This window comes from Mauremys mutica, chromosome 4, assembly GCF_020497125.1.
Source record: "Mauremys mutica isolate MM-2020 ecotype Southern chromosome 4, ASM2049712v1, whole genome shotgun sequence".
In the NCBI taxonomy this organism is placed as follows: domain Eukaryota; kingdom Metazoa; phylum Chordata; order Testudines; family Geoemydidae; genus Mauremys; species Mauremys mutica.
This window is the reverse complement of record NC_059075.1, coordinates 118,728,072-118,742,398: the sequence shown is the minus strand read 5'-3', so window position 1 is coordinate 118,742,398 and position 14,327 is coordinate 118,728,072. Positions and strand designations below refer to the sequence as shown.

At 51.7% G+C, this 14,327-nt stretch overlaps 1 protein-coding gene across 6 annotated transcripts in view; it reads right to left on the bottom strand.

Moving 5' to 3' along the window:
• Positions 1 to 1,224: 1,224 nt before the first annotated feature.
• Positions 1,225 to 14,327, bottom strand: part of RAB3IL1 (RAB3A interacting protein like 1) — a 45,432-nt gene continuing 32,329 nt past the window's right edge. For 2 of the 6 annotated variants that reach the window (XM_045013768.1, XM_045013770.1), the window contains exons 5-12: positions 13,346 to 13,561; positions 10,500 to 10,625; positions 9,016 to 9,144; positions 8,759 to 8,871; positions 7,285 to 7,308; positions 4,689 to 4,788; positions 3,161 to 3,227; positions 1,227 to 2,643 (exon numbers count right to left, since the gene is read on the bottom strand). In XM_045013768.1, coding sequence (XP_044869703.1) covers positions 2,561 to 2,643; positions 3,161 to 3,227; positions 4,689 to 4,788; positions 7,285 to 7,308; positions 8,759 to 8,871; positions 9,016 to 9,144; positions 10,500 to 10,625; positions 13,346 to 13,561 — 858 coding nt within the window. In that variant the 3' untranslated portion in view covers positions 1,227 to 2,560. Of the gene's footprint in view, positions 2,644 to 3,160; positions 3,228 to 4,688; positions 4,789 to 7,284; positions 7,309 to 8,758; positions 8,872 to 9,015; positions 9,145 to 10,499; positions 10,626 to 13,345; positions 13,562 to 14,327 lie in introns of all 6 variants that reach the window. The other 4 variants (XM_045013765.1, XM_045013766.1, XM_045013767.1 and 1 more) reach the window with 4 other exon arrangements.

Below are 14,327 nucleotides of genomic sequence, written 5' to 3'. Positions count from 1 at the left end.
TGTTGAAGCAGAGCCAAGCAGTGGGGCCACAACCGGGTGCTGGTGTTTCAGACCAGGCCTGTTCTAAGCAGGAAGAGGCAGGTACCGTGGGAGCATTTCCAGCATCCTCCTCCCAGCTACCTCCCTGGGGAGCAGGACTTGAGTTTCACTTACTGACCAACCCTTTGCTTGCAAGTGCCACTGTATGCCATCAGGGTGGCACCAAGGGCCACCAGGCAGAGCATCCCGCAGAGCGGCAGAGTGCAGCCAGCATTTGCGTGATGAAAGGAGAGCCTTTCCCAGGATTGCTGACCCACGCTCAAGAGGCTCTTATGCAACGAGACATCTGCTGACCTGCAAACAGCCATTTGCCCCCCCTCCATCCCAGACAAACGAAAAGCAGAACGGAAGGCGACTCAGGCACAGTGTTTTCCTTTGCACGTGATCAGGTTACTTGTGTAGCAGCTCCTCCGGGGAGAGGCTGTGACATCACAGATGACCTGAGTCTGGGTGCCGACGGTCCGAATTGTGGTTCTGCTGATGGCAGTGGAATTACATCACAGAGAAACGCGGCTCCGCAGTGCCAGGCGAGATGATGCAACAGCACAGAATGGCAGCCAAGACGATGACATGATAGATGAGGTTAATTATTCAATTATAAAAACACTCCAAGGCAAGGATCATGGCTTTGCAAGATTCTGTAAAGCACCATCTATATTTAAGGTCTGAGCCCAAGACACTGGGAGTCCAAGGATTTCAATGCGCTTTGGATCAGGCCCTCCCAGCACTACTGCATATATTCCTATATTAATGACAGTGGGAGGGGAGATGTGAGCTGCAGGGGGGCCTAGGAGATGGTTGTCCCAGGCGCTGTCACCCACATGCAGTGGTGTCTCAGGGCTCCCTGCTGGGGAGCTGGGAGACCATTAAGGAAGCACTGCAGAGGTGAAAGTAAGCCGGTCCAACGTACCGGTAAGAGCTGGTACACAGCCGACCATACTGCAGGGGGCAGCTTCCCTGGGGCCCAGTAATTTAAAAGGGCCCGGGGCTCCCAGCAGTGGACGGAGCCCCTGGCCCTTTAAATTGCCACCAGAGCCCCAGGGCTCCAAGGCACCACTGCTGCTACCATGGGGCTCTGGCGGTGATTTAAAGGGCCAGGGGCTCCCAGCCGCTGCTACCGCAGCCGGAGCCCCAGGCCCTTTAAATCACTGCTGGAGCCCCGGGGTAGTGTTGACAGCGGTGGCTGGGAGCCCTGGGCCCTTTAAATCGCCAAAAGGCCACGCTGAAGGGCTGGCTGGAGGAGTCTGGCCCCAGCAGCCCTCCCCCCCAACCTTGCTCAGGACCCCGGCTGCCCTGCGCACCGGTAAGTCCCTTAAGTTACTTTCACCCCTGAAGCACTGGCAAGGCTTAGGTCCAATACAGGAGTCGCTGGGTGAAATTCTACAGCCTCTGTTATACAGGAGGTCAGACTAGATGATCTAATGGGTCCTTCTGGCCTTAATCTATAATGAAGCAGCACAGAAGTGAATGCCCAGGGCCAGAGCCTATAACTAGACACTGAGTAGTGACTGCCTGAGTTGGGGGCTACAAGGAGAGCCAGAGAGGAGACAGCCCCAGGCTGGAGTTTATATTGGGACAGCAGGGAGGTGAATGCCTGAGGCTGCAGCCTAGAAACAGGAGTGGCTAGGAGGCATCTGTCCTTGGCTGGGGTTTATAGCAGACCAATAGAGAGCTGCTCATTCCTGCAGTGACCATAGCCAGGCACCGCTGCCTCACAAGGACCTGAAGAGACACTGTCTGCAGCCTAGTACAGCCAACCTCAGCATAGCTGTGGCCAGCTTTCTGTTCTGCAATTTCCATTTGCACTGCGACCAAGGCCCCAGGCACAGAGCTTTGGCCTACGCTGTAGCTCTCCCAGCAGCAGCTCTGAGCTGGGTTACAAAACCAAACCCCTCTTTGTGACTGAGCGAATGGAAAACGACTCCTATAGGCAACTGCCAGAGGAGCAGGGAAGCACTTGGAAAATATGCTTTGCATGGCTCTCAGTGAGGTTACTGTGCGGGGCTGGCATTTGCAGGGGCACCAGTGAGGGCTGGGGGCACAGCAGAGCAATACTGCACCCCGCCTCGCTCAGGCAGGGGGGTGGATATAGGAAGGCCCAGCTGCAGTTCGGTGCTGAAGGACCCTCTGCCAAACAGAGGAGCCCAGGACCTGCCTCGTGCACAGCAGGTTTCGGAGAATCTGCAGAAGCAAGATTGTGTATAAAATTAAAAAAACTGGCTACAGGCAGCATAGGGAAAAGGGTCCACTATGGACAGAACTTAGCGCTGGCCACCCCCCAGAGCTCAAAGGACCAGCCCATCTCTGGGGGCAGGTGGGGGTGTCTGCATCTCAGTCACTGTGAGAACGGCAGCAAGGAGGCCTTTGGACGGCGGAACTCTCCTCCTCCCCTCTGTGGTTCACGTCAGGCCGGGAGAAGGAGGGAACCCCGTCGGCGTAGACGCACTGCCTCAGTCTGTCTGTCTGCTGGAGTACGTGACGTTCGTGCTGGGGCAGCTCCCTTCAGACGGCGAGGCCCAGCCTACATCGCGCTGGGGTAGAAGCCCAGCTTGGCCATGGACATTTCCCTCCTGAGCCGCATGATTTCCCAGTACATCAGCTCCACTGCAAAGCAAAGGGACAGGAGGATTAGCCAGCCCCACGCTAGGCGCTGCATGAGCCACCTGGCTCACCCCCTCCCCTATGAGTGGGACGTCGGTCCACACAGAGAGTACGCATGGACTGGAGTGAGCCATAGGAGTAGGGCCAGCCTGCTCAGCCAGCCCTGCAGCATGGGGCACAGCCCCCCAAAGCACAGAGTGTGGGCACCTCCTTTCCTTCTCCACCCCTCTCCTGCCCATCCCACCTCAGGCCTCTTGTCCCCCTCCCTTGCTTCCCTGCCCCTTTACTGACCTCTCTCCCTCAACGTCTAGAGCTCTCCACATCTCCCTCCCATTCAGCTAGACTGGGGCCCTCCCATCCCTCCAGAGCATTCACTAGGCTGAGGGAAAGTCCTTCCTGCCCTCTCACCTCCCTTCACTGAACATTAGGAGCCCAGTCCCTTTCTGCAACAGGGAGCAGCTCTTGCAATAGCTCCCACTGATCCCCAACCCTCTGCTGGGGGCCGCCGGCTGCCTCTTACCATCCTGTCTCACCAAGCCCTGCTGGATGTAGCGAATGTAGGTGAAGAAGTTGCATACGGCTGTGATCTAGGAGAGAGAGAGACACTGCTGTAAAACGGCCTCACCAATAATAATAATAATAATTAATAATAGCACAGCAGGGGCTGGCCAAAGCAAAGGCAGATACGCTGGCCAGAGGACCCCTCTTCCTTAAGGCTGCAGGGTTTGGCATCGCCACCACCCATCTCAGTGCTTTGGCATCATCCTCTATGCTCACAGGGCTGATTTTCACAAGTACAGATTACCCACAACTCCAGCTGGAGTCAATGGGTGCTCAGCACTACTGTCACTTTGGAAATCCTGGTGCGAACCCATGGGACTCTCCCTGGCAGGAGAAGGAGAGTAAAATGGGATAGGCTGGGGAAGTGCAGATACGGGACTAGACTGGGAGTAAAGGGTTGTGGGACTAATTTCTGATCTGCCACTGAGGCACTGTGTGACCCTGAGCAAGTCACTTCATCTCTCTGGGGCCCTATTTCCTCATCTGCAGCAATACTGCAGCACTTTGAGAATTATGGATGAAAAGAGCTAAGTCCTGTGTATTTTCAGCCAGGGATGAGAGTTAGGAGAAAGGCAGATATTTATGTGTATTCAGTACCAGAAATTAGGGCTGTGTGAAGATGAGCAGGGGCCAGCCAGTTTCACTACAATATTTGTAACTGGAACATCCCGGGCCAGAATTACATGACCTAAATATTTGCACTTTGTGAAGATTCAGACTTGAAAGGAACAACTGAGCTCTGCTGAAAGAAGTTTTACAACACAGGAATTTCTTTTGTTTGAAAAAGCCCTAGTGCAAAACTACACTGTTTGTGCAAGGAGGAGTTGTGCTAAATTGGACTGTTTTTGTTAAAGTGACAAAGTTTGAGCTCTATTACCAATATACCCCCCCCCCAGCCCTACCCCAGACAGGGACTCCTGTAGGGAATGGTTTGCTCCTTTAGGCCCCAAGTCAGCAAAGCATTTAAACACATGGTTTCCTTTTAGGCAAATGCTTGATACCTTTGCTGAAGAGAGCTGAGCATAACCATTTGTTTAAGTACTTTGCTGAATCAGGGCCATAATAATACTGAATAATTTACCTTTTCAGTGCTCTCCAGAGTAAAAAGAGAGAGTCTGCTTCCAGAACAGCCTTAGTCTGCACAGTAACAAAACCCAGCATTCAAGGAACAGTGAATTACAGTGTTTGACAAAGGAAATCAAAGCTTCACAGAGAATCAAATCATGGAGAAGAGAGACGTAAAGACATATTTTGAAAGTTACTGTTGCCTTAAATGAGTGACACAACCCAGACCACTGCACTGTATTGTACCCTGAGAAACAGGGCTGCGTAGCAGAGATCAATGCAGACTGACTGAGAGCCAACTCAACTCTATCAGCCCAATTCACCCCTACTGTCTTCCATGGAGCTACACCAGGGATTAATCTGTTTCAGTTCCTGGAAGGCTCTGGGAGAAGAGATGGCCTCTGGGATGCTGGAGGACTCACCCTGGCCCTGCAGGATGGTGAGATGTAATAATAGTTCCCAGAATCCCCCAGTTTGATGCGGTGTTTGCAGGCTCGGGACAGGCCACTCAGAGCGCACTTCCTGCAGGGAGAAAGGAAAAGAGTGCTTCAGTGAAAGATAGCTCCTGGAGGAGCAGAGCATGGCAGCTGGCAGCTTCCTCAAGTCAAACACCAGCAGCCAGGTCTGAGTCAGTCAGAGCCCAGGAGAGGAAAGAGGAAGGTGGGATTTGAGTTCTCTGCTGCCAGGAACAATTCAATAAAAGCTGCAGGAAGGGGCAAGTACAGGAGAATTCTCATCCTACATTTGCACAGGAGGCACCAGGAGCTACACAATCCCCAGGTAAACTGATACAGGGCCCTGCATGCCACGGCTCCCCCTGTATGGTCTGAAACCAGAAGGACATGCAGTGCTGGAGACAGGTCAGGAGAAAAGCTGTTAGACATTAGGATGAAGCAATGTAATGAGTGTAAAGAGTTCTGTCTGTTCTCTGCACCCTCTCCATCATGCATGCACTGGGGGTTACTCGGCCTTAGGAAAAGGGTCTCTACGTCCTGTGAGGGGAGGGGGCTGTTCCTCCATCACTGCTCAGGGCTGGATCTGTTTGGTCAGAGTGCCATACAGCAGCTCTCTGGACCGTCCCGAGACCAGGTCTAGTGCACATCAGGAGGTCTGTGGACAAGCTCAGATTGCGGTTCAGTTTCTCCATGCAGAAACATGGCACGTACACTCCATACTCCACTACTCAGATCTTTAAGTTGTTCCATTCTACTATTATCACAGTGGGAGGACATATTCCCTCCATAATACAGATTCCCTGATGGACCAGAGCCACTTGAACCATCCAGTCTGATCCCTGCATTTTGCAGGGTCTCTCACTATTTTATTCTCATTAACCTAGTCTCCAACCTTCTCTTGAACTCTGTAGCAACAGTGCCTTGACCATCCCCTTCACTGCTCCGTTGCTCTGAGGATCCCTCCTAGACCGTCTTCTTACTTATCTTTAAAGTCATTGCTCTTTGTCCTACCATCTTCTGCGCCTGGGAATGTTCCCCTTCCTCAGTTTATACTATTGTTACGCTGAAGGTATTTATAAGCCAAAGGCCAGATCCTGAGCTCAGTAACACTGGTGTAAGTCCAGAATAATGCTGCTCTTCCCTTGGCTCATGCCCAGTTCAGAGCCAAAGCCTGGAGCCCTTACTCAAGCAGAGTTTTCACTGGAGCCAAAGGGAGTTTTACCAAAGTTCCTCATCATCTGTCTCTGTTCACACAACCACGCACTGGGAATTGAACCCAGTTTCAAAACACAGGCCTCTAGTATTTGAGCTAAAAAGGACTAACTCCATTATCTGGAGACGGTTGAAGGCTGATAACCTCTTCTACGGTCCAGCCACAAAGGGGATATGTAATACTCTCTGGCAGCATGCTACTACATAGCTCCTTCAACCTCCCCTTATGCATGTCTTCTCTTCCAATCAGTGTATCATTTCTTCATTGTCCTTTAACGTGTGTTTTTCCGGGAAGCTTATTCTGCTGGAACCCACAGCACAGAGTCGGTCCGTTCTAACCTGTGCCGATGTCACACAGAGGCCAAGTTCAAACATTAACTTTTAACTTCAAACATGAACTTAAACAAGAAAAGGTTTATAAATTAAATCCCATCTGCAACAAGGGCAGAATGCCCATGTGGTCTGGCATCTTCATTGAATGACCACATGGACTATACACTGGGGCTCATCGCTGATTATACCCAATGATTATGCTCCACTGAGCATCTCGCTTGCAGTTGGTATCTAGCCCCCTCCAGAGTCGCTTTTAATCAAACGGGGCCTAAGCAAAAGCCCACTGAAACTGATGGGAGGCTTTCCAGATCAAAGGCCAGGAGATGTTGGGGTCTCCTGATGTTCTCTGACTCTTTTCAACTGTCTATAAAGAGAACTCCAGTTTCCAGCATTTGCTGAAAAATTCCAGGAACGTTTCCAGCATCACTCCATGCCACCCAATAGGGATTTCCTGGTATTTCTCAGCATTTAACCATCGTTACATCCTTCTCCGTCCCTGCGCCTCTGGGCTGGATGCTGGCATCACTCCTTAGCTGTGAAAGTAGCTAGCATGGCCACGAATCAGGCAGGAAGAATCAGCGAGATTGGAAATGTGACACCAAATGTTCAGGTGAGCATGTGAGCCCGTTTCATTATCTTCTCTCCCCCACTAGCAGGGGATTTAAACAGACAAACATGGGCTAAACAATGAAAGCAGAAGCCTGGCCTACTGAAGTGAGGAGTGATTTGGGCCACCTAGTGTTTGAGACATATTAAAGGGAGAGGATTTTCAGAGAGCGTTGAGCACTCACCCTACGGAAACCAGGCCTCTCTATAAGTTGGGCCCAAAATCACTAGTCACTTTTAGGCCGTTTGTCCCAAAGAGTGTTGTAAGTGGGACCTTCAATTCACCTTCCAGCATTAACAGGATTAAAAAAGTTACTGGCTAAACTCCAGCCTCAAAGCCATTAGTAACCAGGTGAGTTAGTAACTTGTTAATGGATCAGAGATCTTTAATCATTAGCTAAAAATCACTTACGTTACAATTTGTGACCGGAACCCACTGTGAGAAGAGACAAAAGAAGGCAACCAATCAGCATACACACAGGATGGCTTGTTTTTGGCATGGGACTAACACTCTCAGAGTGATTTGTTTTGAGAAGAAAGAGAATGTGGAACAGCTTGCCATGCAGTCTGTGTGTCATTCAGGTCACTGCCTCATGACATGACCGATGACCTTTGGCTTGGAAGAAGCTGCTACTAGCAGCAGAAAAAACCCCAAGCTGACCTAAACACAACAGCTAAGTGAAATCCTCTCTCTTGGTCAAGAAAGGTAAAGCTCAGGAGTCTGACCCTTCTCTGTTTGCAGTGATAGTGGATTGAACCATTTCCTGCCACTGCCCTTCCTGGGGGAAACTGAGGCTCTGTAACATCAGGAGCACAGACAGACAAGTGATTCCCAAGCTGTCACAGTAGTGACTCTGAAAACAATCGATGCAACTCTCAGGAGGGGCTGGGTGAAAGATAGGGAGGAGAGATGGGTGAGCTCATTTTGCCCGATTTCAAACCCACCTAGAGCATCATGGGTTCAAAAATGTGATGTGAACTTGTACACTACGGGACACATGCATAGGAGAAATTGCAAGAGGGAAGGAATAAAAAACACCATCTGTGGGTCACCCAGTCCTGCTGGCTCAGCTGCTGGGGGTTCTCCTAGCCCCAGTACATAGCAAATTCTGCCCTTGAGAGACAATGTTTTCAAACGACTCACCCTTGGGTGACTCCGCTGGCCCCGAGTTTAAGTTAGAGGAAGAAAACGTTGGGTAAGTTTGTGAACTCCAAATAGTTTTTCCAGCCCCCCGAAATAATTCAGGAAAACTCCAAAGCCTCAAACTCCATGTGGCTCAACCAGCCCCTAGCAGTGAGTGCCTGGATCCAGGCCAGCTGCTGCCTTTGGTTTGGGATGGGAAAACACACTGTGAAATATTAGCTAAAGAGGTGTTTCTACACCAGACTACTCAGCTACTACCCAGTACTGCTTAGCTGCTCAGGTGATGGGACCCAGTGGCATAGCCCGGTGGAATGAACAGGGGGAGCGATCACCAAAAGAGGCACCACCCGCTGCGGCGGTTTTACTCACCCGGCGGGGCGGCTCTCCGGGTCTTCGGCGGCACTTTGGCGACAGGGCCTTCAGTGCTGCTGAACACACCCGGAGCGAGTGAAGGACTCGCTGCCGAAGTGCTGCCGAAGACCTGGAGCGCCGCCAGGTGAGTAAAAATTAAAAAGGCGCCAAGAAATTGAAAAGGTGTCGCTTGTGCTCAGTGGGAGAGCGGCCGCTGCCCTGCTCCCGCCCAGCTACGCTACTGATGGGACCCCTAGAGTGATCTGAGACAGCGTTCTGGAGACACAGCAGAAGACTGAGCAGATGTGTGGGATGGAAGCTGCCATAGCGTGGAAGGATGCTGGATGTGAGCGTCAGTGATGGCTGAGGGAGCACCTGGGAGGTTTCTTACTTTGGTCCACCACATTCCATCGCCGACACCTTCACCACGGGCAGTGCCTGGGTAGCTACGGGCTCTATGGTGAGCGTGTTCTGCTCCACAGCCTCCCGCACCAGCTCTGATAGCTACAGCAAGAAACACAGACCCGAATTCAGATCAGCAAAGCTCATGTCCCGTGAGGTGGTGACTGCGCCCCCCTCAGCATCAGTACAGCCTGAATGCCTGAGCAGAGCGACCCCCCAAGTCCTTGCTTCTGCTCCAGTACTCACCTCCTGTTTGGTGAAGTCCAGGCAGGGCCCCACATCTTCCCGATAAATCCTCTCCAGGAAGGAGCAGGATTTTTCCAAAGTTGGGGATTCCTTCCAGGCCTGGAACTCAGCGAACAGGATGGAGTCGACCTGCAGTGAGTTCAGGGGAGACACAGGAAGAGAGAAGGTGGGGGGTTGGGGAGAGGGAGAAAGACACCACAAGAGTTAACACACCAATTCCCCAACTACAAAGCTGCCTTGGAACCTCAGCAGGAACTGCAGAGAAAAGCAGGATCGCCACCAGGGGAACCTCTGCATCTGCCTTGTCTGCCACCCACATCACCATCTCTGTGACAGATTAACATGCCAAGTGAGGGTAGCTCAGTCTGAGGCCTGTGAAATGCCCGAGTTCCCCAAAGGCAAGGCAGAGTCCCCACTGGGGGAGGCAGCCAGAGAGCAAGTGAACAGACCAAATTCCCCTCTCATCCCAGGAGAGGACAGGCAGGGTTAGCCCACGATGGCAACGAAGGTCAGGACATAAAGGCAGAATCCCCTCGGAGAAAGAGGTCAATTCAGCAAAGGAGAGAGTCAGGGAAAAGCTTTCAGTGAATAGCCATCACCATTTCTATCCATTTGTGTAGCAGGTGTGCTGGCCCTTTAAAGACAGGTCCAAACCCAGCAGCCTTGGAGCTGCTGCAGCCCAGAACTGAGGCATTCTGGGAATTGTTGTTCCCAGAAGTGATGGGGATTGTAAGCAGTGGGTCATGCATAGAAGGGAAAGTAGGGTATAAGTAGGGTGACCAGATGTCCCGTTTTTATAGGGACAGTCCCGGTATTTGGGGCTTTTTCTTAAATAGGTGCCTATTACCCCCCATCCCCGTCCCAATTTTTCACACTTTCTATCTGGTCACCCTAGGTATAAGAAGCAGCCTTTCTTCAGAGCACTGAATGGTTACATTTGTTATGGGTTCTCTGCAGAGAGGGAGCAGCTTTCCAGGACATGAGAGCTGCTGCACCTATTCCCCTTTGCAGATCAAATACACAGCTGTGAGGGACCGACAGCAGATCTTGCCTCTTCCCTAGTCTCTCTCATTTTATATCCTGCTTCCCTGCCCGCTCCCAGCATGCCCTACAATTCCCATCAGTCCAATGCCAAATCCCAGCAGGCCTTGGCTCTAGGCTGCAGGAGTGACAGGACCAGCAGACCCTGTTACAGTTTGTTAAAGGGAGGGAGGGGAGCATGAAAAGAACATAAGTGAACAAAGCAGCCTAGTCCCCAGCCTGTCCTGACAGTGCACTAGCTCTATGCTATGGAGACTGCTCACCTGGTGCCGGGAGACAACTCCAGCGCCACAATATGGAAATCAATTAGAGAAACAAAAAAAAATGGAGGTTAGTGTCAAAAGAAAGGGAGAGCTGAAAGGCTGGAGCTGTGAGACGCTGATGATTCCCACCCTCCCCCAACCTGTCCTCTGTGCCACATCTATTCTAGCTCCAGAGGTTACCTGCCGCAAGGAGGACGACGAGGAAGGATCTGCCACCAGGGCCTGCCAGCCTGGCTCGTAGGTGATGTGGATGGCCTTCCCTGGGACAATACAGAGGAGCAGAGAGAGGAGAGTGGGCACGCCAAACTTTGAAGGACGAGTGGAGAGAAGAGAGACAGACAAGGAAACAGTTCAGAGAGGCAGGCAGAGAAAGAAAGGCAAAAACATGAGACAGAAGATACAGAAAACGCGAGTTCTGCCTGTCAGCGCACCGAGTGCCTCTCGAAAGCTCGTAGGTTCTTCAGCATTCCCTTGGCCTACGTTTTCAGAAGCGGCCAGTGATTTGGGGTTGCTCAGTTTTTGGGTGCTCAGCTTGAGCTGCCTTAAAGAAACCTGATTTTCCCCAACGTGTTGCGCAACCCTGAGGCCCCATAAGTATGTTTCAAGGCGGGCACCTAAAAACAGAGGCATTCAAATTCACTAGTCACATTTTTGAAAATGTAGGCCCCGGATTTTAGGCAGCTGGTTAGCTGCACCAATGGAAATCCCTTGTGTAGACACAGTTTACGCCAGAGTAAGGGCGCAGTAGGGACCTTGCTAGGGTTGTGCACTTAGTGAGCAAGAAAGGGGAAATAATTACCATCTTTGGCATTCTACAAGCACCTTCCTTCCAAGAATTTCCCATTGATTACAGACCTTCGGTGTCTGACCCTCATGATTAGAACAAGCAATTGACAGCATCAGCAAACACAGCCCTTTGTAGTTTATGAATTGCACGCAAACAGAGCAGGGCTTTTACAAGTTTGTCCCCATGTCACAATTGTTCAGCTAATGCGTGGCACTGGCTTCGCTAGCCTTTCAGCTGTTTGGTATCAGTGAGTCAACAGTGCAGCTGCCTGACTGGACACCTGAGTCAGGGGCTAATGCTTCTGGTCCCTGATTGGATCACGTGGTTTAGCAGCTCACAGGAGTTTTGATTCATGCAGGGAGAGGAGCCTCTTTTCTTATTGCCACAAGAAGGATCCTTCTATTTGGCTACATACTTGGACTTCAAATTTCAACATATCTGGGTTCTTTCCTACGTGATCAAGAGAGATAAATGTAAACCAATGAAGCAAGACTTTATGGCTATTTAACAGACCCTTCCTTTGATTCTCTCCTCGTGTTCACACCCAGACTCCGGTGTGTAATTCTAATCCCATATACAGTGATATTAGCAGGTGCTAAAGCTCACTGATTGAATTCGCCCATCCCCATTGCCATTCACTGAAGTCACTGTCAGACAAATAGTCATCCAAGAGGTCAGCCTGGTCCTTTTTGGTCACTGCTTCCTGGTCTGATTAACTGTCTGACTTCCTGGCTGCATTATAGGTACAAGCCAGATGGGCCAAGTGCCTCCCTGCTCTTGAAATACTTCCACGCTGCAGACACCAAAGCTCCTGGCAGTGGAGGCAAAGCACGTGCACCCACCACTGCAACCACGTTTGTTCTTCCTGCTCAAATGCCAAAACTTGCTTCCTCATCCCTCCAGCTCTGACACTCACAAGGAGTTTTCCGGATGGCCGTGCAAACACTCGTGCAAAGGTGTGTTCACACAACTAGTCACAACACTGTTTGCAGAAAGATAAATTCTGGCAGACCCATGTTGTACTCACATCAGTGTTTAGGGACAGCAAAAGAAAGGGGCCACAAAACTCAGTGAAGGAAATTAACAGGATTTTAGCTGAAAGAATATTCACAAAAGCTGTTTGTATTTATTTGCCTGGCCCTATTCAGGAGGCAGGCAAAACCTGCTTTGCAGATAGAGAAACTGAGACCCAGGGAGGAAAGGTGACTTGCCCAAGGTCACATAGTGAGGTAGTGGAAGAGCCAAGGAACAGAAAGCAGAAATTCCGACTCCCAGTCCTACGCTCTAACCATTAGTCCACACTAGACAGATGGGAAATCAAAGCAAACAGCATTAGCCAGAGTAGCCATTAGACTGCAGAGGCAGATCAGGAAAGGCAGTTCTCAGTAGGTGCTTACAGTGCTGCTAAGAGCCGTATCCATATAGCCAGAAAAGTCCTGCAAAGGCACGCAGGTTGTTTCCAGAAGTTCTCTCCTGAACCCAGACTGGAGTGAGTCCTGTAAGGGGAAGTCCCCATAGTCTGGGATTTTGCCAAGAAACCCCCAGCTCCCAGCACGGCAAGGCTCTGAAGACTCCTAATCCACGAATGGCATTACTGTGAACATCACAGGCAGCATTGGTCTGCTAAACCCAGGGTTGTGAGTTCAATCCTTGAAGGGGCCATTTAGGGATCTGGGGCAAAATCAGTACTTGGGCCTGCTAGTGAGGCCAGGAGGCTGGACTCGATGACCTTTCGGGGTCCCTTCCAGTTGTATGAGATAGGATAATAATAACAATATATGGAGCTATACCTAACACTCAAACCGTGGAGCAGGGGAAAGGCTGTGGGGTCTGCAGACCTCAAGGGAAATCTCTGAGAAGATCCCTCCACCAGCTCCTCCCCAGCATGTGGGCTCACGCCCATGCAGGGCCAAGAGCTGATGGGGTGAATGCACAGGTGCCAACTTTCCCCGGCACCAGTGGCTGCTCGTGCCCCTCCACCCTTTCCCCAAAGTCTCCACCCCCTCCCTGCCCCTACTGGACCCCTTCCCCAAATCCCCGCCCCAGGCCTGCCTCTTCCCCAAGCGCTCCGTGTTCCCCTCCCTCCCAGCACTTGCTGTGCAAAACAGCTGTTTCGCGGTGCAAGCACTAGGAGCACATGGCATGCTCAGGGGAGGAGGCGGAGGTGAGCTGGTGTGGGGGGGCTGGGAGCTGCTGATGGGTACAGAGTCAGCGCCTATGGGTGAATGGATTCACCCACCTCTTTGCACTCGTTGCTGACCGGCTCCAAGGGCATGCTCTGGCTGGTGGCTGTGACTACTGCGCTGCTGGCGCTCTTGTTCCGCCCGTGCCCTTTCCTGAAGACAGCTTTGGAGGGGCTTTGGAGCTGGGGGTGCAGCTCTCGGTTTGGAGAGGAAGGTGTGGAAGTGATCACCAGAGTCTTCAAAGCAGTCACCTCTGCTTGCAGCATGTCGATCTGAGAGACAAGAAGAGTCAGCAACATCACCACCTCCACTCAGCAGAGTCCCGTGCACCGCGCAGGGAATGCACACTCAGGATCCAGGGGCATCCGCACCACCCAGCCACACACTCAGCCTAGGAGACATCTCCTGATCCATCCACAGCATCTGCCCAGCTCTTCCATCTCCTGCCCCTGTCCCAGAATCTCAAATCAGGCAGCAGGGTCTGTACAGATCAGAAACAACTTGCAGAGCCTTCCCTGCCCCTTCCCAGTCCACATCCCCCACAATGGCCCAGGCTATGCAGGCAGGGCATATTTAAGTCTTATAGCCAGACACCCCTTCCTTGATGAGGAGTCAGCAGCAGATGCAGCTCCATGCCCCCGTGGTACATCCTGATATGGGAATCCTGTCCCTAACTCCCATCTCCCCAGACTCCCTTATCCGTGGTGCCTCTAAGCAGCAGCTTGTCCTCACGTTTGCTACGTGACAAACTGCAGCTGGGTGAAGCTGCTGGTCAGTTCTGTGCTTGTGGGAGCCCAGGTGAAATTCTGGGCCCTGTTTTTCATAGGAGAGTTGGATCTGCTGCTGGTTTCAATGGCACGTTTCCCCACATTCAGTAGCTGCTGTGTGGTGAGCTGAGAGACCTGCTGAATGTCTAGAAGCCAGTAGTTCAGGAGATGCCACTGGGAGGAGACTGGATGGGATGTGACCCTCAGCTACGTTGCTATCCCCCTACCCATAGGCAGCCTTGTGTCTGTACAGCAGGGGGTGGGATTGGAG